At 39.5% G+C, this 26,519-nt stretch overlaps 1 protein-coding gene across 1 annotated transcript; it reads left to right on the forward strand.

Moving 5' to 3' along the window:
- LOC125415959 (solute carrier family 22 member 19-like) lies at positions 1–26,050 on the forward strand. The gene is made up of 10 exons (XM_048458575.3): positions 1–632; positions 1,654–1,757; positions 13,205–13,359; positions 13,460–13,628; positions 15,273–15,396; positions 20,400–20,515; positions 21,255–21,469; positions 23,123–23,231; positions 24,149–24,352; positions 25,285–26,050. Exons 1-10 carry the CDS (start codon positions 231–233, stop codon positions 25,340–25,342), a joined length of 1,656 nt encoding a protein of 551 aa, XP_048314532.3. The 5' UTR covers positions 1–230; the 3' UTR covers positions 25,343–26,050.
- Positions 26,051–26,519: the final 469 nt, after the last annotated feature.

Here is a 26,519-nt window from a genome sequence, read left to right on the forward strand (position 1 = left end):
TTTCTCACAAAACAGATCATTAACAGATTCTATTACAGAAAGCAAATCATCCGACTGTTTCTCTTGGTGGCTCCAGAGCAATCAGCTCCCTACCTAACCCTGACTCAGAAGAGGGACACATGAAAAAGAGCTTGGAATCAACCCGTTTAGTGTGTCTTAGTGAAAAAAAAGTTTTAGAAACCTAGATATAATCATTTTTGCCTCCCACTGGAGATAGGGATTCAGCCTAGATGGCCTTTCAGGACCTTCTTATTCACGTTGGCAGTCTAGGGAGGTTCCAGATCCTTCAGATGGCTTTCCTTCTGATCTGCGTTGGCATGGTGTTTCCCCACTCTCTTTTGGAGAACTTTACTGCAGCCATTCCTGGTCATCGCTGCTGGGTTTCCATCCTTGACAATGACACTATCTTTGTCAATGACAGTGGGATCCTAAGTCAAGATGACCTCCTGAGGATCTCAATCCCACTGGACTCTAACCTGAGGCCAGAAAAGTGCCGTCGCTTTGTCCACCCACAGTGGCATCTCCTTCATCTGAATGGCAGCTTCTCCAGTGTGACAGAGCCAGACACAGAGCCCTGTGTAGATGGTTGGGTGTTTGACCGAAGCACCTTCCTCTCCACCACCGTGACCCAGGTCAGTCAATCCCTTTTCCCATCAAGCATTCATGATAGAACTTTAATAAAGGCCTAAAAAATGCACATTTTGAAAATAGCCTTAATTTTTAGTCATTGTAATAATTTCTCTACTTATTATGAAACACATATTTAATGCATTTAGTGGTTGTTTTGAAAATGTTAATAATTTATTCTCCTTGTCCTTTTATTATAGTGATGGCCATTGTTTAGGAAGTAATTTTTATGCCAAGTTAGGTTAAACAAATACTTCACATGGAACTTCATAAACATAACAAGTTGGTATCATTACCTTTAATTTCAAACTTAAGATATCTTGAAGATTACACAAAACTACAGAGGCTGACTTGGAATGTGGCTCAGTTGTATAACATGTGTGAGGTCAAGGATTCAAACACTAACACTACCACCCCCCGAAAAGACTTATGTTACCTTCTTTATGGACTAAAATGTAGCTAGTGGCTAGCATACTTCACAAATGTTAAAAGTCCTCACCAATAAATAGATAGGTAGATAAGTAAAGTCAGTGACAGTCTCCACAACTGAAGTAGTCATGTGAGAGATTGTGCACTGACACACAAGATCCAGCAAATTCTTTAACAGTCTAAAATCACTGCATGATATTTTCATATTTGAGAACTTCTTTTACGGGAGGGAGGGAGGGATTCAAGACAGGGTTTCTCTGTGTAGCCCTGTCTGTCCTGAAACTCACTCTTAGACCAAGGTGGCGTCAAACTCAGAGATCTGCCTGCCTCTGCCTCCCAAGTGCTGGAATCAAAGGCATGTTCCATCATTGCCTAGCCATTTGAGGACTTCTTAGCACAAGTTACAAGTCATTAATATAACAGAATTGCAGGAAGATTCCCAGAAATAGGTTTGTTTACGCTGACATGAGATGGTAGAAGTCAGGTGATGATAAAATAGAAGCTGGAGAGGAAGATGGGGCAGGTACCAGAAGTTCATGTGGAAGAATCTGAACAAGTTACATGACAGGTTATCATGCTCCTTTTCTTCTCTTTCAGTGGGACCTGGTATGTGGATCTCAGGCACTGAATTCGGTGGCTAAATTTGTATTCATGATGGGCCTTTTTACAGGCCATATCATAGGTGGCCGTTTATCAGACAGGTGAGTAGCTGTGCTCGACAGCTAGCTCTCTCTGCTTGTGGGTATTTTTATCATATGTGAGTCATTCATTCATTAAGAAGTAGTCATTGTAAATTAATTTCTCAATGTGTACCTTTGAGTCTAGAGATCACTGAACACAAATGGAAATGTTAAATGTTAAAAGTCCATGTACAAAAAAATCCATGTACTGTGTGGACACAAAAGTAGCTATGCAAGATACAATTTAGAGAAGAGGCAAAACAGTATGATTTAGAAAGATGAAGAGTTAACTATGAGAATGAGACAAATTGCTTCACCATATAGAATTCACCCTATTTGAACATTTAAATGAAATATTTAGTTGAAAACACCATTGTCACTCTTGGTCTGGGTCACTAGGCCCCATACCTCTCAGACATTGCCCTGAATAGTCATGACGACAATAGAATATGAGTTATGCTTTAATTGCTCAAGCATGACACTGGAATATCCTTTGATTCAGGCGCCACACAGGGAAAGGTGCAATGCATGTGCTGGGAATCCATGCCTGTTGTTTCCATTTTTGTTTCTCCCACAGGGAATTCTTATTTTTTAATTGAAAAGAAAATCTTTTCATACAATATTTTTATCAGGTTTGCCCCCCCCCATTCCTACCAGATGCTTCCTACCAATCCAACTTTAGGTTATCTTTCTCTCTCTCTCTCTTTCTTTCTCTCTCTCTCTCTCTCTCTCTCTCTCTCTCTCTCTCTTTAAAACAAATAAGAATACAAAAATAAAAAACAAGAAACATGTATACAAACAAAACTCAAAAAGCACGAAAATGGAAATCAAAAAAGAAACAAGGAAAAGACCAATGAGACCAAAAAAAATGCTCAAGTAAAGCAAAGTAAGATCAAAAGTCTGCAAAAATACCATTGAGTTAATTTTGTGTTGGCCAACTACTCCTGGGCCTGAGACCTACTCTGAGGTGTTTCTAATCCACCCAATGAGATCCCATTGACAAAAACTTACTTTTCTTTCACCAGAGAGTTTATATTTCAGAGAGCTTCTTGATTAGAGCTGGGAGCCTGTGCTCACTTCCCCTTCTCAGTGCTGGGATTGTGTCCAGTGTAAGTCTATACATGTCCTATGCATGCTGCCACAGTCTCTGTGAGTTTATGTGTGCATCTATCCTTTTGTGTTTAGAAAACAGTTTGATTCCTTGGAGACATCCTTCTCCTCTGAATCTTACAGTCTTTCCACCTTTTTCATATAGTTCCCTGACCCCTGAGGGTAGGAGTCTCAAAATATTCCATTTAGGATTGAGTGCTCCAAAGTCTTTCACTCTGTGAAATGTCCAGTTGTGGGTCTCTGTATTAATTCCTATCTATTGCAGGAAGTAACTTCTATGATAACTGAACAAAGTACTGACCTATGGGTTTAGCAGCATGTCAGTTAGCTTCATGTTATTGTTTTGTTCCTTTAGTAGAAATAATAGTAGCAGATTTTCCCCTATTCCCATGACCTACCTAGTCTGAGGATCTTCGCCACTTTAGTATCCTTGGGTATGGGCTTCAGCTTATAGACTGGGTCTTAAATCCAATCAGAAAGTAGTTGATTAGTCCCTTAACACTTGTGTCACTGTGGCACCAGCACATCCTGCAGACAGGTCACGGTCACAGATTACAAGATTTATAGCTGGGAGCTATTGATGATTGACTGTCTTCTTGAATAACATGCAGAAAACCTTCTGGTACCATGAATGCTAATCCATAGTGGTAAAACTTCTAGTTAGGCACCAGTTTGACTTCTCCATGATCACTGATATATGTTAGTGTAGCCTTCAGTAATAGTGTCTTACTATTAGGTTGTGGAAAGTAACCAATAACCTTGGCAATAGTCTGTGATGTTTGCAGATTTCCATGGAATCTCCTTGCCAATAACTCAACAAAATATAACCCATTCTTGGTATTGAAAGTTTTCATTGGTGAAATGAGATGTCTAGTTGAGACATTGCCTCCCTATTATTATTTGGTGACTCCATTTAGACTCCTTTCATATATGTATATTTTTAGCGAGCCTTTACAGTAGTATGGCTCCATATATTTGAAATGCCCTTAGTATTGGTTTTCTTTCCCCATATTCCCTCCTTTACCTTTCTCTCTCATCACCTTCTTTATTTAATCCTCCCATTATAGTTTTCCTTTTGTGTAACTGGAGGTGTCTCTCCCACACAGCAGTTCCTGAATAATCACTTGAGACTTAATATTAATTACAAATTGTTTAGCCTATTAGCTCAGGCTTATTATTAGCTAGTTCTTACAATTAAAATTAACCCATTTCTAATATTCTATATTTTTCCATGAAGCTTGTGGCTTGTTATCTCAATCTTGCTTCTCCATCAGCTGCTGGCATCTCTCTTGACTCTGCTTTATTTCTCCCTACATCTCTGTGTGGATTTCCCACCTAGATATATTCTGCCCTGCCATAGGCCAAAGCGTCTTCTTTTTTAATCAATGGTAATAAAACATACAACATACAAAGAAACATCCCACATCACTTTTGTCTCTCAATAACAATATATTCTATTTTTCCCTTCCTTAGGAGATCCTCTCGTCCTCCCTAGTCCTGACTGTGTACTTTGTGGTTATTGAGACTGTCATGCATACGAAAAGGCTCGAAAGCTAGCATCCACATTGTGGTGGCTTAAATAAGAATGGCCTCCATAGGCTCATTGATTTCAATGCTTGGCCACTAGGGAGTGGCACTATAAGGAGGTATTGTCTTGTTGAAGTACTGGCGGCCTTAAAGGAGGAAATGTGTCACTGGAGGCAAGTTTTGAGGTTTCAAATGTTCAAGCCAGGCCGGTGTCTGTCACTCTTCCTGTTGCCTTCTAATCTGATGTAAAACTTTCAACTATCTCGCCAGCACCATGCCTGCCTGTGTGCTGCCATGATGACAATGGACTAAACCTCTGAACCCGTGAGCAAGCCCCAATTAAATGTATTCCTTTATAAGATTGTTTTGTGGTCATGGCATCGCTTCACAGCAATAAAACATTAACTAAAAGCACACATATAAAAGACAATGTGGGAACTGTGAGAGTTACAGCTCTGGAGCTATAAAGATATCCTGACTTATCGGGCAAGCCAGGATATACACGGAGCTGCAATAGACAGTTGGGGGAGGGGTAGAGTTGCAAGATGACAGCTTCAGAGGAATCAAGCCCCAATAGCACAGCTCTGGAGGGGTAGACCTGCAGTAGGACAGCTCTGGAGGTTGGGGCAGCAATAGGATAGCTCAGCTCTGGAGGAAAGGTGTTATGACTTATTGGGGAGCCAGGCTACCTGAAGCTTGAATGCGGTGGGGGTTGGTCTCCCCGCAGGATACAGCAATCCTGCTCCTCTCCTGGAGAGTCGCTACTGCTGAGTTCTGCTCTGTTCCCCTAAGGGAACGTCCTAGCAGAGTTACCTGCTTCTTATCCAGCCCAAGATGTTACTTTTTTAGTTATCAGTCTGCTAAAAGCCCCGGAAGAAATGTACCAATCTCCTGCAGCTCCCACGAAACGTTGTTACTTTTTCTGCTCAGCCTTGATCAGCCGCTTACTGAGCATCCCAGCAAGGTTCTTCTGTTCTGCTGAGCCTTGCTCAGTCCTCCTAAGGGATGTCCCAACCAGGTTCTTCTAGTCTACAAGGCGAATGAAGATTCTCAACCAAGAATCTTCTGAGAAAAAAGAAAAAAAAAATGTTTGGGAAGGAAGAGTCCAGAAGAGTGACAGTTATGATTGTTTCTCACTTTAAGAGACAAGCCACTCCCACTCCCTGCAGTCCCTCCCTCCCTCGCCTTCGTGGCTTCTCTCTCTGTTCCCTTTGCGCCCCCCTCCCCGCCCTTCTTCTCTCTTCCCCCTCTCTCTGTCCTCTTCTCTCCCTTCCTTCTCTTTCTCTCCCTTTTTTCTCTCTCATCCCCCTTCTCCCATTTTGCCTTCCCCTCCATAATTTAACTAATAAATATCTAATTCTATTCTATACGATGTGTCTGTCGATGTGCCTCCCACCCGTCACATCACCTGCCCACACCATTTATTAACTGCTGTTCTTAGTGCCTTTGCTATCAATGTCTTTACTGATTTCTGTCTTTACCCATTGTTCATTCAGCAGTGACTTGTTCAGTTTCCTTGAGTTTGTAAAGTTCCTGTTTGAGTGAAATGTTCTGTAGATATTCACTTGACTAATCATAGGTTTTAACTATACCATTTCTCTGTTTAGTTTCTGTTTTAATTCCCTGTTTATTGGTGGGAGTGAGTTATTGGAGTTGCCTACTATCAGTGCATGAGGGTCAATATGTGTTTTGAACTGCAGTTGAGTTTCTTTTATGAACTTTGGTATCCTTGTGTTTGGTACATAAATGTTTATACTTGCAATATACACTTCGTGGACATTTTTTCCTTTGGTGGGTATGTAATATCCTTCCCTATCTCTTCTGATTAGCTTTGGTTTGAAATCTATTTGGTCAGATATTAAAACTGCTACAACTGTTTGTTTCTTGGGTCCATTTGCTTGTAATGCCTTTTCCCATCTCTGAGATGATGTCTATACTTGATGATAAGGTGTGTTTCCTGGGGGCAGCAAAAAGATGCATCCTATTTTCTAACCCAGTATGCAGGGCTGTTTCTTTTTATTTGGGTAATTGAGACCACCCATATTAAGAGTTAGATGGCTCAATGACCTGTCCTTCCAGAAGTCCTGAGTTCAAATCCCAACAACCACATGGTGACTCATAACCATCTACAGTGAGATCTGGTGCCCTGTTCTGGCCTGCAGGAATATATTTAGACAGAATATTGCATATATAATAAATAAATAATTTAAAAAATAATTATCATTGAGCAATGTCTGTTGATTCCTGTTATTTTGCTACAGTGTAGAGCTTTTCTCCTAGAATTATGCATTCCTTGTGACTTCTTGAGTGTGGTCAATCTCTTCAAATTGAAGTTTCCCTTCTAGAACCTTCTGTAGAGCTGAATTGGTCAATAGAAATTGCTTGAATTTGATCTTATTATGGAAAGTTTTTCTTGCTCGGGAAATTGTGGTTGATAGTTTTGCTGGTTATAGTAGTTTGCTGTGGGTATAGTAATCTGAGGTCACTAAGAGTCTGTAGAAATTCATCCAGGTCCTTCTGGCTTTTAGTCTCCATTGAGATGTTAGACATTATTTTAAGGGGCTTACCTCTTACTTAGTTACTTAGTCTTTTATTTTAGCAGCTTATAGTATCATTCCTTTATTCCATGTATTTAGTGTTTTAATTAAGTGTCATGGGGAATTTCTTTTCTGGTCCTCTGTGTTTAGTGTTTTGTATGTTTCTTGTACCTTAATAAGCATCTCCTTCTTTAAGTAGGGGACATTTTTTTCTATGATTTTGTTAAAAATATTTTCTATCTATTCAACTTGGGTTTCCTCTCCTTCCTCTATCTCTGTTATTCATAGATTTGGTCTCTTCACAGTGTCCCAGATTTCCCAGAAGTTTTGTCCCAGATTTCCTGAGTATTTTTATATTTGATATTTCCTTTGGCTGAGCTATTCATTTCTACCTTGTCTTCAACCTAAAATTATCTTTTCCATGTTTTGTAATCTGTTGATAAGGCTAATCTCTGAAGTTTTTGTTTGACATTCTAAATTTTTAATTTGTTGTTTTAATCTTCAGTTTGATTTTCCTTTAGTGATTTTCTTTGTTAAATTCTTCTTTTATATATTATACTGTTTTCATTATTTCATTCAACTGTTAATTTGTGTTTTTGTACACTTCATTAAGGTATTTATTCATTATCCTCTTTAAGATCCTAGAATATACTCATAAATTTTTATTTTGAAATACCTGTCTCCTGTTTCAGCTGTATTGCTTTCTTTGGGAGGAGTCATATTGTCTTGGAAGTTCATATTTGTGCTTTTGCACTGAGTTGTAGACCTCTAGAGCTGTGATATTTGAGGTGCTTCTTGGTGTAGCCATTTGGTCTTGTCTTTGTTGGATGGTTTTTTGTTCTTTGGTTGCAGTAGCCTTCGATGGAAGCGAAGCAAGTGTGGCGGCTGTGGAGTCCCTGGTAGAGAGTGTTTCTGAGGGTTGGTGGATGACAGAAGAGACTAGAGATAGACTGAGAGGAAAGGCTGAGAGGGTGGGTGGAAAAGCTAAGTAGTTCCAAAACAGATTTCTAAAAACACACTTCCAGCCATGCAAAGTAATCCATCTAACAACAATGGTCACAATTTGTGGTATAAGAATTTGGATTCTGTACCTGAAAATATGTCTTTTTAATGGAAACCCATTTCTGACAGACAAGTGGATACATTCTCACACAGCATAAGAAGCCAATATGGGACCCTCACATAGTACACAGTGCTTACAGTTCCTTTGTTCCTTTATCATAAGGTCACTAATCCCATAAATGAAGGTACCACCCTCATAATTAATGGAGTCTCAAAGATCCAATTTCTTAGTACTATCATTCTGGCCCATAAGTTTTAAAGTGTAAATCCTGGAAGAACACATTCAGATCACAGCAAATGTGTCCTCTGCCTTTCATGGGAATAGGGTGGTGTCTATACCAATAAGCTAATGTTGATGAGAAGGATCCATCCTTAAATCTTGTGGTTACTCACTACCTATTGTTTTGGTTACTGAGGTAGTGATGGTAAAATCTGTCACTCTGTGGCCTACTTTTCCTTTACTTTTTGTGTTTTCATTTTCTGTGTCTTGAACATATTACATTTATATAAGTTTAAAATTGATATTTTAGCATAATATGTCCTTCCATATCTCAATGAATACCCATTAAATTATTAATTACTTAATTACTTTATATATTTATTATTCCCTTTTTAAAGACACTGAAAGTGTCTATGAGTTGTAGAAGTTCCTTGATAGAATTTTTGCAATTGATTATGTAAATAATTATATCATCAGCAAATTGTGAGAGTTTGACTTCTTCTTTTCTGATTTATATCCCCTTGATCTTCTTTTGGTGTCTTACTGCCCTAGCTAGGACCCCAAGAACTATATTGAATAGATATGGAGAGAGTGAATATCATTGTCTATGTCCTGATTTCAGTGGAATCGCTGGGAATTTCTCTTTATTTAGTTTGATGTTGGCTGTTGGTTTGCTGTATACTGCCTTTATTATGTTTAGGTCTGTTTCTTGTATCCAAGACCTTTATCATGAAGGGATGTTGTATTTTGTCGAAAGTTTTTTTTTAATCTAATGAGGTGATTATGTGGTTTTTATTTTTCAGTTTGTTTATATGGTAGATTACGTTGACAGATTTTCATATGTTGAATCATCCCTGCGTCTGTGGGATGAAGCTGACTTGATCATGGTGGATGATGGTTTTGATGTGTTCTTGGATTCGATTTGCCAGTATTTTATTGAGTATTTTTGCATCAATGTTCATGAGTGAGATTGATCTGCAATTCTCTTTCTTTGTAATGTCTTTGTGTGGTTTGGTTATCAGAGTAATTGTAGCCTCATAAAAAGAGTTTGTCATTGTTCCTTCTGTGACTATTGTGGGGAATAATTTGAGGAGTATTGGTACTAGTTCTTCTGCAATGTTCCACCATGATGATAATGGATTGAACCCTTGAACTCTAAGCCACCACATTAAATATCTCCTTTATATGAAAGAAAAGACACAATAGCTCCTATTTTTGGTGATAGATTGACATTTGGAAGGACACTCCTTGAAGATGAAACCAATTTTGCTCTAATATTAGAGCTAGTTTGACACATAAACTTAAGATCTCCATGTTCTTTGAGGATGTGTGTCATCTCTAGTTATAGGATAATGTCTAAAAAATATCCAACGTGAAAAGGGTAAAAACTTCTCATTCTCATTATTCCTATATTTCATTGAGTAAATTGGTAGCATGGGGACCTTAGGGGAGGGTTGAAGTGGGTAGGGGAAAGGCAGGGAGGGGAACAGAGAAAAATGTAGTGCTCAATAAAAATCAATTAAAAAATGTTAAATAAATAAATAAAAAGAATTTCAAACATTCTCTTGAAGTTATTTTTCAGATCATTTTCTTCTGCTTCATGTATATTTGGTTGTTCAAGTCTTGCTGTTGTAGGGTCTCTAGTTTTTAATGGTGTCATGGTATTGTTGCTCTTTATGGTGTTGCATGTGTTCTTACCTTGTCTACTCAACTTTTCCCCTAATTGGTGTGGTTGGGGCTGTCTGTGATTCTGGTGATTAATCTTTTAGGTGCCAGTGAATCCAAGGCTCAAATGGTTGTTTCTTGTAGTACAATCAGTGCCACGATTCTAGTTACCCTACTAATCACTCCATGTTCCTGGAGGTCACTCAGCACTCCTGGGGTTTGCTGCACTCCCGTGGAGTTTGCTGTCTCAAGCCTGCTCTAGCCTAGGTTGTTGGCTCAGACCTCTTTCTGTAAATTTCCCCAGTCTGGGTCCACTCCTGCAGAGGTCCCTGTCTTGGGGTTAGTCCTGTAAAGGTCTCTGGCTCTGATCTACTCCCTTGGAGGTCCCAGACTCAGGTACACTCATACCTGCAGAGAACCTGGCTCAGGCCTACTCCCTCGGAGGTCCCAGATTCAAGCCCTGACCTGCAGGGCTCCTGGCTCAGGTCTACTCCCTCAAAGGTCCCAGATTCACACCTATATCCACAGTAGTCTCTGGCCCACTCGTTTAACAGTTGCTCCCCTGTACCTGCTCCTGTGGAGTTCGCTGTCTCAAGTCTGCTCTAGCCCAGGTCACTGACTCAGTCCTGCCTCAGCAAATGCCCCTGGTCTGGATCCTCCCCACTCCAATGGAGCTTGCTTTCTCAGGCCCTCTCTGGTCTAGGTAGCTGTCTCAGTCCTGCTTCCACAAATGACCCTGGTTCGGATCCACTCCTGCTCTAACTGAGCTCACTTTCTCAGGCCTGCTCCGGCCTATGTAGCTGTCTCAGTCCCACTCCCATGGAGCTCACCACCTCAGGCCTGCTCTGTCCTAGGTCACTGGCCCAGTCCTGCTTCCACAAATGACCCTGGTCTGTATCCACTCCTGCTCTCATGAATTTCACTGTCCCAGGCCCACTCAGGCCCAGGTCACTAACTCAGTCCTGCTCTTTTGAAGTTCACTGCCTCAGATTTTCTCTGGCCTATGTTGCTGGCTCAGTCTTGCTCCTATGGAGTTCACTGCCTCAGGCCTGCTCTGGCCCAAGTCACTAGCTCAGTTCTACTCCTGTGGAGTTCATTGTCTCAGACCTGCTCTAGCCTAGGTTGCTGGCTCAGTCCTACTCCTGTGGAATTTATTGCCTCAGGCCCTTTTTGACCCAAAGTCACTAACTCAGACTTGCTCCTGTGGAATTTGTTGCCTCAGGCCTGCTCTGGCCTAGGTTACTGGATCAGACCTGTTTCTGTAAACCCTGGTCTGAATCCACTCCTGCAGAGGTCCCTGGCTTGGGGTTGGTCCTTCAAAGATCACTGGCTCTGATCTACTCCCTCAGCAGTCCCAGACTCCAGGGCACCCAGACCCGCAGAGGACCTGTCTCAGGCCTACTCCCTCAGAGGTCCCAGACCCACACCCAGACCCACAGAAGGTTCTGGTTCCTCCCTACTCCCTTTGATGTCCCAGAATGACACCCGGACCCATAGAGGTCCTGGGTCAGGTCTACTCCTTCAGAGGTCCCAGACTCATGCCTGGACCCACAAAGAACTCTGGTTCCTGCCTACTCCCTCAAAGGTCCCAGACTCATGCCTGTTATAAGGATATTTAAGACTTCAGTGACAACACAGAAAAAAAGGACTGACTTTGCAACAGTTTGGTAAATGTTTCAGGCCACTATATTTCAAAAATGAAATAAATAAAGAACATTCTTTGCAAACGTAAGAGTCTGAATTCCAAACGCCTACATTGTAACAATCAAATATAATTTTTTACAAGAATAATAAAGCAATAAATATGACAAAGAAAAAGGAAGTATGATCACTCAAAAATGAAACATGCTAGGAATGGTCTCTGCGGGAGATTTACAAGAAAAATAATTTAAAAGGCATATCTTAAATATATACAAAACAATGAAATAGGTCATGGACAAGGTATTAATGACATCTGGGAAACTAGTGTATAGGGAAATCAGTAATAGAAAGTACATAAAAGACAAAACAGAAACCTGGATTTTAAAACTACAATAAATCAAAGTTTTCCCTAGAGACATTTAGTAGAAGATGGCACTAACACAATCATGAATTAGAGAAGAGCAACAGAACAGAAAAGCTGTTAAAATTAAGAAGCCAAAAGATAGATTGCAACTATTGTAACTAGTTTTCAGTAGACTTATGGGACATCAACAGGCTAAACAAAAATATGCATTATGGGAGTAAAAGAGAGAAGAGAGTGGGGAAGGAACAGACTTTTTGGAAGATATAATGATATGTTTGATGTAATATATCAATATACAAATTCAAGAAGTTAAAATCTAAGAAAGTGAATGCAAAGACCTTCCTGCACAGGAATAATCAATAGATTATAAACACTCAAAAATCAAAAGATTGTATATACACAATTGTATAAAAGTGATTCATTCTCATTTCAGATTTTCTCATTTGAAATTAAATCTTTTGACACCAAAGTTCATCATAGGTTCAAGTATTTGAATACTTGGTTCCCTAACTGGAGGACAAGCTTGGACGGTTATAACACTTTGGGATGTGAGAATTGATGGGCAGAAATGGGTTGCTTGAGGTTAATGTTGAAGGAGGTACCCACTTTGGTTTCTGTGTGAATTCTAACTGGTTTAGACTCAAAGGGAGGAACTCTGTCACCTGCTCCTGAAACCATGGATTCTCATTATGGCAGGCAGATGGCACCCTCAGAAGTTGTGAGCCCAAATAAATCTTTCCCCTAAGTAGTGTCTGTCAGATAGTTTGTCACCATGATTAAATAAATAGGTAATAGTTATGTTATTGCACAATTTAGTATGACACACTTGTGTTAAAATTCCAGATTTGTAGTCTGTCATATATGGCTTAACTCATATGGAAAACTAGTGATAAGAAATCAAGAAGAGCAAGGCAGTGGTGACACACACCTTGAATCACAGCACTTGGGAAGCAGAGGCAGGAATCTCTGGGAATTCAAGGCCAGCCTGGTCTACAGAGACAGCTCCAGGACAGTCAGGGCAACACAGAGAAGCCTGTTTTGAAAAGACAAAGAAGAAAAGAAAGAAATTGGGAAGAACAGATGGGAAGGTACACACAGTAAATCCCAGCACTTGGAAGGAAGGCGGATCTCTGAGAATGTGAGGCTAGGCTTGGCATCATGGTAATTCCAGGCCAGCAAGCACTACAGAGTAAGACCCCACTTAAAACAGATAGAGGTCAGAAAGAAGTTTTGCTCTGGAGGATGTCTGTCCTTTTTAATTTCCTAATTGTTTATCATTCCAAAGTGTTTCCTATCTTCACTGTTTATGCAGACTTATTGTTTCCATAATCCTTTTCCTCAGGTTTGGGAGGAAGTTTGTTTTCACGGGTGCTTTACTGCTGATGGGCGTGAGTGAAACCTGTGCAGCTGTGGCTCCCTCCTTCCTCATCTACTGCACAGTTCGCTTCCTGGCAGGGATTTCCTCCTCATCCATGAGGACAAACGGTGTTTTGCTCAGTAAGTCAAAGCTTTTGATAGACATTGACCAAACTCTGGGTTTGACCTGGATGTCCTGTCCCGCTTTCTTAGAAGTCAACTTCATTTTCTTTTCTTTCAGTTTTAGAATGGACAAGCCCTAAATTTCAAGCTTTGGTAATGGCACTGGCATTTTGTGCTGGGGGGATTGGACAGCTAATATTGGGAGGCCTGGCTTTTGCTATCCGAAACTGGCGCCACCTCCAGCTGGCAATGTCTGTACCAATGTTCTTCTTCCTTATTCTCACAAGGTATGAGATTTCTTTCCTCTTCTGTTATGGAGCCCAGGGATGGCAATGTGCATGGAATCAGGACATAGGAAACGCATTTGTGCTTCTGTGGCACAAGGACACACAGCTCTGTCAAATAAAACTGAGAAGGTTTAACTAACTTAAATCTAAGATAAGCGATAGGTTGTTTTAGAAACTCACAATCATACATACATATAGTAAAAGAACTGCATTTTCTGACATGTACTCATTCTTTATTTGAAAATTCTCTTTACCTGTTAGTTCTGTGCTTTGTTTAATAACTGGAAAAAATACATGACATTTCAGGATAGTCATATTACTTAAAATAATAAACACTTTCTGTGTTAATATTTCCAAAGTAACGGATGTGGTATGCTAACAGTTAATATAATATATATGCTAACTGAATGATGTTCAAATTTTACCATGTACAAAGTTATTTTATTTACTAGAGGAAAACACACCCAAAAGCAGAAATTAGCAATGAACCCTTATCAGAATGTTCTTGGCCTTTCTGTCTGTCTCTGCTACTAAGTCTAAATTATCTGGGCAGTAATAGGATAAACATTTCAAGATCATATTGCCTCTGTTACAGTTTGTATTTATACGAGTGGTTTCAAAAAAATACTTTGAAAATTATGGTAAATTTGATATTAATAAAAGGCATGTAAGGTCAGTTTATCTTCACAGCTGTTCAATGAAGGAAAATCATGGCTTCTCCAGTTTTAAGCTGTAGGCAAAATGACCCACTTCTCTCACTGGCTCTTTGAATTCCTTTGCTTTCCATTTAAAAAAAAAGAATTTAGAAATGCTATGATGCCATCAACAGAGGAGGCTTAACGGTCAGGAAAGACCATTAAATATTTATAGACTGATACAGTGAGAAGAGTCCATACAGAAAAGAAGGAAATTCCTTTTTCAGGTTCTTCCACATCACTTTCTCCTCATCGCATAGCTAACAAAAGTGTGATGCTGCCATAGCCAGGCAGTGGTGGTGTGCACATTTATTTAATCCTAGCCCTTAGGAGGCTAGGTAGACAAAACTCTTCGTTCAAGGCCAGTCTGGTCTACAAAATGAGGTCCAGGATGGCCAAAGCTACACAGAGAAGCCCTGCCCCCCTCCAAAAAAATATAAAACCGAAGACAGTTGTGATGCTGCTGTCCCCATTTTATAGATTAGAAATGAAGGCAGAGTTAACTTGCTTTTGCGACCAGAAAGCATTAGTTGCTAGGAGTAGGAATGACTATGGTTTGAATGATAGAGTTAGTATACAAAATTTATCCAGTGGTTCTTTTTAGGAAAAGAACAAAGCAGGAGTAAATGTTTACCTTAACAGGGAATTTGGAAAATGTCTATACAAGTATCCTTCATGTTGCAGTTCTGTGAACTCCATATAAATATATATTTGGGTAAGAATGGGCAGAAAAATATAACTCCAGGTCTGCATTCTGGAAGTGCATGTATAAGGTATACATGAGTCATTTCCCATTTTCCTACTGAAGGATAGACAGTGTAATATTGTATTTATTAATATAACTGAATGAGTGAGTGGTAGGTATTAAATTAAAGAATATAATTGCTCAAGGAAAATGTACTTTAAAATGACTGCTTGAGAATTATCTCACATCCAACATCTTGGGCAGGTGGCTGTCAGAGTCAGCTCGGTGGCTGATTGTGACCAACAAACCACAGAAGGGCTTAAAGGAACTTATAAAAGTTGCACACATAAATGGAATGAAGAATTCTGAAGATGTCCTAACCATAGAGGTGAGCACAATGGAAGCTCGTTAACACACACACACACACACACACACACACACACACACACACCACAAGTTTGACATTCACATGAGTTAGTGCCTGAGATGCAATGTGTGTTCACTAAAAACACTTCATAAGAATGTGTCATTCAAACAGAATTCAAGTCACACTGGCAGGGGTACACGCCTTTAATCCCAGCACTTGGAAGACAGAGGCAGTGAGTTTGACGATGGCCTCATCTACAGAATGAGTTCCAGGACAGTCAAAGCTACACAGAGAAACCCTGGCCTGAAAACCAAAAGAAAATTTAAATCACTTGTTTTTCTTCATTTTGTTTCTTGAATTCTGTGCTGGTTACTTTTTTGTTATCACAACCTAAGATCATCTGGGAAGAGGGACTCTGAGATGAGAAAATACTATGTCAGATCGGCCTGTAGGCAAGTCATGGGGCTCTTTCTTGATCAATGATTGATGTGGGAGGGCCTAGCGCCCTGTGCTTGGTGTCACCCCTGAGTAGGCAGTTCTGTGTTATATAAGAAAGAAAGCTGAGAGACAAAGAAAGCGAGCCAGTAAGTAGCTTTCCTCATGGCCTTTTTTGTTTGGTTGGTTTGGTTTGGCTTTTGGTTTTTCTTTTTCAAGACCAGGTTTCTCTGTAGCTTTGGAATCTGTCCTGGAACTAGCTCTTGTAGACCAGGCTGGCCCCAAAATCACAGAGATCCACCTACGTCTGCCTCCTGAGTACTGAGATTAAAGGCATATGACATCATCACCCGGCATCTTTTCTTTTTCAAGTTTCAGCCTCAAGTTCCTTCCCTGACTTCCCTGCATGGTATACTGTAAGCTGTAAGATGAAACAAAACCCTTTCCTTCCCAGTTGCTTTTGGTCATGGTGTTTTTTTGTGTCACAGCAACGAAAAACAAACTAGGGCAAATTCACTGAGTGGAACTAACTTAAGATAGAAATTAATATAAACTTATTATAAACAATATACAACTGGAGATATGACACCATCTAACCCCTTTAAAACTAAAGTCTCAGACATTGGACATGGAGCTATAGGATTTGATGTTTTCCTGCTGGGTTTTGGTCTTGCTTTAGTCAATTACTTCCTCACTATGCCCCCATTCTTATCTTTTGTAATGGGAATGTATACTGTGTGCTATTATGCTTATATGTAATCCTTTAGTTTCTGCAGGGAGTCACAGTTAAGAGGAAGCCCTAAGCTTTGGAACAATGTTGGGAATGTTAAAGACTATGGGAATATTTTTTAAATAGTAAATGCATTTTGCATAATGAGCTTGTCATGAGCTTATGGAGGCCAGGGGCGTGTTGTGGTTTCATATAAACCAGGCCCTCTGAATGCGGGTGACATCTGTGTGTCTAGGGTAGTCTCTAGGGCTACTGGCAGTGGGACCAGGACTTAGCCCTAGTGCTTGAACTAGCTTTTTAAAACCCATTTTTTTAAGAGGGGTACCTTGCTCAGCCTAGATATAGGGGGGAAGGGCCTTGGTCCTGCCTCAAAGTGATGTGCAAGACTTCGTTGAGTTCCAATAGGAAATCTTACTCTCTCAGAGGAGTAGGAGAAGAAGGGGAGGGAGTGGGAACTGAGATTGGTAAATTATGGAAGACTATTTTAAAATAAAAAATAAATAGGAACAAGTAAATGAGGGGAAAATGTCCCCTATATGTTCATGTGTCTTGATCCCCAGGTATTACCAACATTCATGAAGGATAGGACATTTAGGTGGACCTTACTAAGGGAAGTAAGACGTCGGCTTTAGACTTTATTGGTTTGTCCCACTTGCTGATCTCTCTTTGTTTCCTGTGTGCAGGTGCAGTGTGCTCACCCAATTTCCTGCTCGTGCCTCCATGTCTTCCCTGCCTTATACCATGTCTTCCTTACCATGGTGGTCTCTGACACACTGGAACTATAATATAAAATAAACCTTTCTCTTTTGAGTTAGCAGGGTATTTGTCATAATGACAGAAAAGAAATCAACAGAGTCATCGTTGACGTGTAGCCTTTACAATGTTGAGACGTGATCCATCCATTCCTAGCCTCTCCATGACTTTGATCCTGAAGGGATAGTGGGTTTTGTTGAATATTTTTTCTGCATCTTTTAAGATAATTATGTGATTTCTGTCTTGAGTCCATTTATATAATCACATTTATTAATTTATCTGTGTTGAAACATCCCTGAATATCTGAAGCCAAATTGATCATAATTAATTTTTTATTTTTTATTGATTTTTATTGAGCTCTACATTTTTCTATGCTCCCCTTTCTGCCTCTCCCCTCCTTTTCAACCCTTTCCCCAAGGTCCCCATGCTCCCAATTTACTCAGGAGATCTTGTCTTTTTTTACTACCCATGTAGATTAGGTCTATGTATGTCTCTCTTAGGCTCCTCATTGTTGTCTAGGTTCTCTGGGATTGCAATTTGTGGGCTGATTTTCTTTGTTTATGATTTAAAAATACTTATGCGTGAGTACATGTGATAATTGTCTTTCTGGGTGTGGGTTACCTCACTCAAAATTATGTTTTCTGGCTCCATCCATTTGCCTGCAAAATTCAAGATATTGCTATTTTTTCTTTGTGTTCTCCTGTGTAGTACTCCATTGTGTAAATGTATCACATTTTCCTTATCCATTCTTCAGTCAAGGGACATTTAGGTTGTTTCCAGGCTTGGGCTATGACAAACAATGCTGCTATGAACATAGTTGAGCACATGTTTTGTTTTGTTTTGTTTTGTTTTGTTTTGTTTTGTTTTGTTTTGTTTTTAATTCCATTGGCCAGAATTAAAATCTTTTTGTTTTGTTGAGAAGGTTTTGACATCAGAGCTATAATAGATTTATAAAAAAGATGATAAGCCTTCCTTTCTCTCCTATTTTGTGGAATTATTTGAACAATGTTGGTGTTAGATTTCTTTGAATGTTGGGAATTTTACAGTGAGTCCAAGTGAATCTTGCAATTTATAAATCTGTTTAAGTTATGTGTTTTATCTTACTTTAATTTTGGTAGGCAATATGCATCTATAATTTCACCCATTTTTAGATTCTATAATTTGGTGATATATTGGCTTTGTGTTATGTCATTACAATTTAAGAGTTATGCCATTAAAAGTTACGTCAAACTCTTTATCTGAGATTTATGAAAACATTATGGGTATCTCAGGCTATAAACTTTCTTCTCAAGTCTGCCTTTATGATGCCCCATAGATTTGGTAAGTTCTATGTTCATTTTTGTTCAGTTCTAGGAACCCTTTATTTCTTTCTTAATGCTCACTTGTCATTCAACGGTGTGTTATTTAATCTCTATGAATTAGTTTGTCTTCTGTGCTGTTTCTTACTACTAATGTCTAACTTTATTCCATTGTGGTCAGTTAGAACACAGGGTATTATTTCAATATTACTATGCTTGCTGCAGCTTACTTTGGACTCTAGCATGTAGCCTATTTTGAACAAGACTCCAAGAGCTGTTGCAGAGAATAGATATTTATTGGTGTTATGTGGAAAGCTCCTCAGATGTCTGTCAGGTTCTTTTGGTTTTGGATATTTCAGCTTAAATGTCAAGAATATTTGTTAGGCTGACTTTTGAAGATGGCTCAGAAGAACAGCGCCAAAAGCGGAGCTGGTGCTGAGTTGGGATTGCTTACTGGACTTGAGCCTATTTTGTGGGGGTACAGAGAACACACAGAGGTCAGTGGAACTGCACAGGACAAGGTAATGGTAGGGGTTGGGAAATTCACAAGAGTCAGAGGACCACACAGAATGATTTTCTAGATCATTCTATCTGAATTTGGGGTACGCAAGGCCCGCATCTCAGCAGGAACAGAAGAACTCATCGTAGTCAGTGGAATCTTATGAAATCTCACAACCCAGACCTTCACTATTCATGTTTTTGCCAGATTCTAATCTCCCGAACTCCCACCAGAATCATCCATTGAGTTCTGCTTACAGCATTCTAGTGTCCCTTACCTGTGTCAATACTCCTACAAAGAATTAATTCTCCTGAGACTATTTTTTTCTTTTGAAGGGGTTTGAGGTGTGTGTTTAGTCACACTATTTACCCTCCTGCTCTGCCTCACGAGTTCTGCAGTTAAAGAAGTAAACAACAGGGCCCAGCCTAAGACTATTTTGTTCAGTCATTAAAATTGAGTGGGTTTCCCCCTTTTGTGTTAACATGTTTACTGGTGTCATCCTTGTTCATATTTTGTCAAAGCAGCCATGTTGATGAGACTTCATATAGTTTCTCTGACATATCTAGAAGACGAAAATCTCACAGAAAATTTTCTGTTTCTCTTGCTTTTACAACCTTTCTGCTAATGGAAAGGGGAATTTCCAAGGAACCTCAACCATGGAGAATTTCAGCAACTAAGGAATTCTGTGAGCAAGAGAGTTCCTTAGGAAGTGGCCCAAATTGGTCATCTAATGACAAGCAGTTATCTCTGAAATCACACATACATAAATAATATTATAAAGCCTGAGCATATTATATTCATATATTTAGTTGTGCGTGTATGTGTGTGTAATTAAAGAAACAGAAGCCACATATTTGAGAGAGCAGGGTAGGTTGCATAGGACGGGATGGAGGGAGGAAAGGAAAGGGTGAAATTATATAATTATATTTTTCTTTCAAAAAGCTTTTAAAGTACCAGATGCCATGCCATGCAAATTCATCTGCTTTATGTGGAATGTGGGACCATATTCTAAATAACTTATCACTTGTTTTCCTCTCTAATCTGTGTCTCTAACATATAACTACCTTTCTATTGCCTACATCTAACTATAGTCTACTGGTTGAACACATTCTCTCTGTAGAAATGCCTGAGTTTCCTTTCACTACTGGGCTCACACTTCTCACCACTTCTTTCTATGCCTGCCATTATTTTCTTTATGTCTATATATTGTTCACTAGACAGGAACAATAACTGTTGGTCTTCTGTAGGTTACCAGCATGCCTCACAATGTTCATCATTTCATGACAACAGTTTGTTGATGTTGTTGAAGGTTGTGAGAAACACCATGGAAGATGAACTGGAGGCGGCACAGACAAAACATTCCCTGTTGGACTTGTTCCGTACACCCAACCTACGTAAGCGGGTCTGTCTCCTCTGCTTTGTGAGGTAGGTGTCACACAGATACTCTGAAAACGATGTGGTGGTGGCTCACACTTTTAATCCCATACTCAGGAGGCAGATGTAGGTGGATCTCTATGAGTTTGAAGCCAGCCTAGTCTACATAGAGAGTTCAAGACCAGCCAAGGCTATGTATTAAGACCCTGTATCAAAAACAGTATAGACATTAATCTTCCTTTAACAGACTTGGAGATAAGTGCTGAGGAACTTCTACAGCTGGGGGAATTCAAAGGGTTTGGACTATATTAACACAGAGTTTACTGTGCTGTGAGGAGTGTTTAACCAATCACTGTCACAAGTGCTTTATCAGAAACCGTTGCTTAGAATTCCAGTCATGGAGAAACTTGGAATCTAAGCTTCCTCATTTGTTTGTTTCCATTTCAAAGGAGATAAAACTTCAAACCTCAATTATATAACTGTATACACATTGATGGGTATCTACAGATATGAAGCTATAACTTTCATTCATATCAAGTTATAAGAAAACTCTAAAACCCTGAATGGACCCATCTTGTATCCCAAGAATTTCCTAACATCTTAAAAAAATTAAAGAGCGATTATATGTTTCCTCCATCATAGAATGTTTTGTGATCTCCCACATGCAAATTTTCCAGAAAACAGATGCCTCAATAATTTAACAACTAAAATGAGCTGCCTGAGATAACTATCATGTGTTGAGCAACCACTCAAAATCTTATGATGTGACTTTCTTCTTTGTTCGCTACAGATTTTTGTCATTGATAGCTGTTTTGGGTCTGCTTATCCATTTCCAATACCTGAGCAGTAATGTGTTCCTACTGCAGTGTCTCTATGGTGTAGTATCCATCCCAGCCAATGTTCTTGAAAAATTTTCAATGAACTACATGGGCCGCAGAATAACCCAAATGATTTTCATGTCTCTGATGGGAATCTCCATTTTGGCCATCATATTTTTGCCTCAAGGTGAGAAAAGAACACAGAATGAGCAAAGAAAATACATTCAGGATTTGTCATATCCTAACTATAAGAAGTTGGGGAGAAAGGCATTCTGTAGATTCGCTGTAGGTAGTCCAGACCTTTATAACACATTATTCTACTAAGATATTGGGATAACAGCTAAAATTTCAGTAAAATTTGGTTCAGATATTTGTCTTTATTTAATGGAAGAAGCATCTGATACATTTATACTCAAATGCATTTAGGTCAACAATGGATCAGTCATTGGTGAATTATAATTTTCATAGCAATTATGTAAGTTTAGGCTTTGTAATTTTGACCAAAACACAGTTACTTCCTCAGTGCTACAGGTTCTCATTACTTTAGTTTCAATGATAATTTATTTCCTGAACTGTGTGTGTCTACTCATAACTCTCACATTATATCACCATGAACCCAAACCTAGGTCGGAGAGTTGTCCCAAGAAAGAGGCATATCATTTGCATTGAAGCTCAAACAAAGGGCAAAGAAGTAGGAATGGACTAAGTCACAAGACTGTTAAAATTTACTTCATTGAGTTAAATGGATGTATGTAAGAAGGAAATGACCAGGTGGTCACCAAACTTTGCTGAAATCCAGGACTATAGCATGTTTCATAAAATTCCAAAACAGCAGTGTTGATGCCTAAATGTCATCAGTGATGTCAGTTTTCTGCCTTAACTCAAGAAACACTTCAACATGTAAAGCTTTCATGAGCCTTTTTCAAAATTTAGTTATTTTATTTTATGTGTATGTGTGTTTTGCCTGCATGCCTGTATATACACCACATGTGCCTGGTGTCCACAGAGGCCAGAAGAGGGCATCAGATCCACTGGAAACTGAACAGAGATAGTTGTGAGATACCATGTGGGTACTGGGAATCAAACCCTCATGAGACTTTTTAAATTGAGTGCCAATTGACCCTATGAATGGTTTTTCAACTTTGATAGTTTTCCTAGCAAGCATACTTACAAGTACTCGGACACTATTCCACATCAAGCCAGTCCCCAGCTTGCACACCTCTGTAGACTTTCTGTCCTTCCACTCTTCTGTAATATGGCACACAGGTCATAGACTTAAATACTGTGTGTTTCTGAATGAGTTGATAGTTCTCCATGGTTTTCTCCATGACAGTCCTGCATCCTGCATGAAGGATTGCTGAAACCCGAGAAAGAAAGGGCAGATGTGATTTTCTGCATCTGCCGAGCTCTCTACTTCTGTTGTTGTTGTTCAACACAGGGTTTCTCTGTAGCTTTGGAGCCTGTCCTGGAACTTGCTCCGTAGACCAGGCTGGCCTCGAAGTCACAGAGATCTGCCTGCTTCTGCCTGCCAAGGGCTGGGATTAAAGGGGTGCACCACCACCACCCTGGGGCTCTCTGCTTCTTATCCAAATATCAGAGATACAACATCTAATTTTTTTCAGAAGCTTTTCTTCATTATAAATCAATATATGCAGATAGGTCACCTTGTACCTTGTAGCTACTGACATTTTATACCTCTGAAGTCTCCCTCAACTATATTTTAGATATATGACAAGCTTCCAACAAAAATATGTTCCATTTAGAGTTGGGAGCTGCAGATTCGTGCATTCCGATTTATCTGTCTGTCTCACTTGACTGTCACTGGTCTTCCTCTATCCAGAAATGCAGACCCTGCGTACAATTTTGGCAACATTTGGAGCAGCAATTTCTTCTGCCTCTTTAACGAGTACTCTTGTGCATGCAAATGAGCTTGTCCCCACTGTACTCAGGTATGACTCAAGCAAGGTCAGAGCAGATTTTTCTCAGTTCATTCACTAAGAACAAGAAACAAAAACTGCTGGGTAATTAAGCAGTCAATTGTGATGACAACAGGAATGGCCACAGTGTCCTCAAAGTTTACTTTTTGTCAGATAGATTCAAGTCCAATGTACCACTAACCAGCATCTCCTGTACAACTTGGAATCACATAGAAAAAGGCAGCTACCAAGAGAAATACAACTTTTAAATATTTTTCTTTTTCATTGTGTGCATTTTTATATTTTTATGATTTCATGCAGGTATGCTGACACTCACTCCCCATTATCTTCCTTCTTTTATCTCTGCCCACTCTTGCTAACTCCTTCCACACTGATCTACCTCCTAAACTCATGTCTATTTTATTAAGTTGCATGTCTTTTAACTAGCATAGAAAATCTGTGTTTCAATATAAAATTTTCAGATACTATCTTTTTATCCATCTAACTCCCCTGTCCCTCCATGCTCACTTACATTCCCAGTCCATGCCTCAGTACCCCTTTTCCTTTCATGTCACATACATTACTATAAATCCCTCTCTCCACTAAGACCTTCTCCTCCCCTCTTATGATCACTTTTTCTAGTTTCATAGTCTATACCCAGACCCCACCCATGTGTATGCATACATGAAAAGCGTAGTATACAACTGTGACAGAAAACAGGTACTATTTATCCTCTATAGTATGTTTTATTGTAAATGGTATCTTAATATTCTGACCTTGACAAAAAGATAACACCAAATGAAACAGAAATTTGAAAGTCAAGAATAAGTTACCAGCATCCTTAAATCAATTACACTGTGTATTGATTTACAATTAATGTGAGATGTAAACTCACAAATTCTGTGTGTAAATTGTCTAGATTACATCTGATTTATACTTTATACCCCAAGGGCAACTGCTCTGGGAGTCGTTGGAACTGCTGGTAGTACTGGGGCAGCCCTGTCTCCGCTGTTTATGATCCTCACGATGTACTCTGCCAACTTACCCTGGATCATCTATGGAGTCCTCTCCATCCTCAGTGGTCTTGTTGCCCTTCTCCTTCCTGAGACCAAGAATCAGCCTCTGCCTGACTCCATCCAAGATGTGGAAAATGAGTGAGTAACACCTCTACTTCCCCTTAGGGGGCTTATGTGTCAGTGGTCCGTGATGAGGACGGTGAATGGGAATTCAGAGTCAGTCTCTCCATGGCAAGCTGACAACTAGGCTTTTTCACATATGGTCATTGGTATCGGCATAGGGACCCTTTGTACATCCCTTTATATAGGGATTTCATATGTGCCTGGAAACTCTACATCACAAGAACCAACTCTGACCAGGTGGTGCTAGAAGATTTAATGATAAATAGGACAAGCTCATGTGTCCTCTGTTTTACTCTGACCCATTATGAAACATGTATCTTGACAACATGTATCATGTACCTTCTGTCTACTTTGCTCCATTATAAAACACATATCCTTGAAGATATTTCACAATCACACACAAATATCAAGGGCATTTCATCCCTCAGACCAGTGAGTGCTGGTAAGCTTTCTAAAACTAAGTCTCTATAGACTTAGGATATGACAGTCATTACCTAACTTACAGATTATATACAAACTGAAGAATCTGCCACCCATGACAATGTATCTGAGGGAAGGACTTGTGCTTGCTGTGAGATTCAGAAAATATTTGTTCCACTGGGAATAAAATGTTCATGTCAGAGAAAAATGGAATAGTCAATAAAATTATTACAAAAAGAAGAGGGAAGGATTTTAAAACTTTGGTGTGATTCCCATGTGTTTTCCTAAAACTCGTCTGAGAACACCATGCTAACCAAAGTAGGAGGAGTCAGAGCTGCCTCACAGAGGTTCCCAGGGAGTTCAGTCTTCTATTCACAAGATTTATTCTAATATTTTGTGAAGAACCATAGCTTTTCCTAACACTGATGGGTAAAGGATGAAGTTGTTCTAAAGAACACAGGGATATCCCTCTTCTCTGTGTCCTTTCCCATTGTTTTTGTTTATGGTGTTTGCTGTATTTGTTTCAGGAGGAAAAGTTCAAGAGAGGCAAAGAAGGACACTATCACCAAGATGACACCATTTTAAAGAATTTCAACAACTGACCTCTGATCAAGAAGAAAAACAAAGAAAAATGTCATTCAGGATATAGTGCCCCGGGATTGTTCTTAAATGTTAGCAAAACTTTTCCATATGAACCGTATGTGTAAATAGTGAAGTAGATTAAAATTATACCAGTTTACCATATATAAAGTAACTATAATAAATCACAGCAAGAAATTTGAAGAAAGTCATACCATATTGAAGAAATTCTGCCCAAATTTTCTATAGTCAGTGAGACCAATCAAGTTTCTGGATAGAATGTGGATCGGTGATGTGTGGCAGATTCATGGAACTGAAACTTTCCCTCTAGGTCTGGAGTCTAAGAGGTGGGGGAGGGGATACCTCATGTGATTCACTAGCTAAACAAAAGTTCACATGTCTGGAAATTTGAGGATTCTGGAAAGCCCTTATCTAGCTTTATATAAGGAGTAAACAGTATTATGGCAGGAGAGAGAGCAGCCAAGCTTCAAAGGAGATATTATTCACTATCAGGAGGTCATACATAAAACATACATGCAGGTAACATTATACAGACTGAGCAGCTCGTGTTTGTGGTGTGTGTAGCAACGATGAAAGAAATGGAGAGATCAGGAAGGGTTCATGGGAATGGTAGGAGGGAGGCAACAAAAGGGATAAATGATGTAAATACATTTTAATTTCTAAAAATACATAAATATTTTTTAAAACTTTAAATACAGCTTATGTCTGTGAGGTCAGCTCCCCAGTGAGCCTTGAGTTGAAGAAGATGAAGGGCTGATTCATTAAAGGATAGCTAATGAGATTTGTGAGAGATGCCAGAAAAGCAAGCAGATAACGTTTTTGAGACAGGGACTCACTAGGCAGCCCTGACTGGCTTGGAACTCCTTATGCAGACCAGTTTATTTGCCTCTCCTTCCTGAATGGCAGGATTAAAGATATGAGCCACCATGTCTGGTCACAAACAGATAATTTTTTAACGACTGAAAATGCAAAAATGAAAGGGATGGTATTTTATGGAGGGAGGTTGGAGGGGTAGAAAATAAGAGGGTCTCAAAAAACTTTTGCTGAGAGAAAAAAACAGGCATACTTTTATTGATTTTATTGAGCTATATGTTTTTTTCTGCTCCCTCCTTTCCTGTTCCCTCCCCTCCCCTTCAATCTTTTCCCATGTTCCCCATGATCC

This window comes from Myodes glareolus, chromosome 7 (genome assembly GCF_982192425.1).
Source record: "Myodes glareolus chromosome 7, mMyoGla1.1, whole genome shotgun sequence".
NCBI classification, from domain to species: Eukaryota; Metazoa; Chordata; class Mammalia; order Rodentia; family Cricetidae; genus Myodes; species Myodes glareolus.

Coding starts and splice junctions, on each gene's coding strand:
- LOC125415959 (XM_048458575.3), top strand. CDS start 231: ATGGCCTTTCAGGACCTTCTTATTCACGTTGGCAGTCTAGGGAGGTTC. Junction 1,758..13,204: donor GGTGGCCGTTTATCAGACAG/GTGAGTAGCTGT, acceptor CCTTTTCCTCAG/GTTTGGGAGGAAGTTTGTTT. Junction 13,360..13,459: donor GACAAACGGTGTTTTGCTCA/GTAAGTCAAAGC, acceptor CTTTTCTTTCAG/TTTTAGAATGGACAAGCCCT.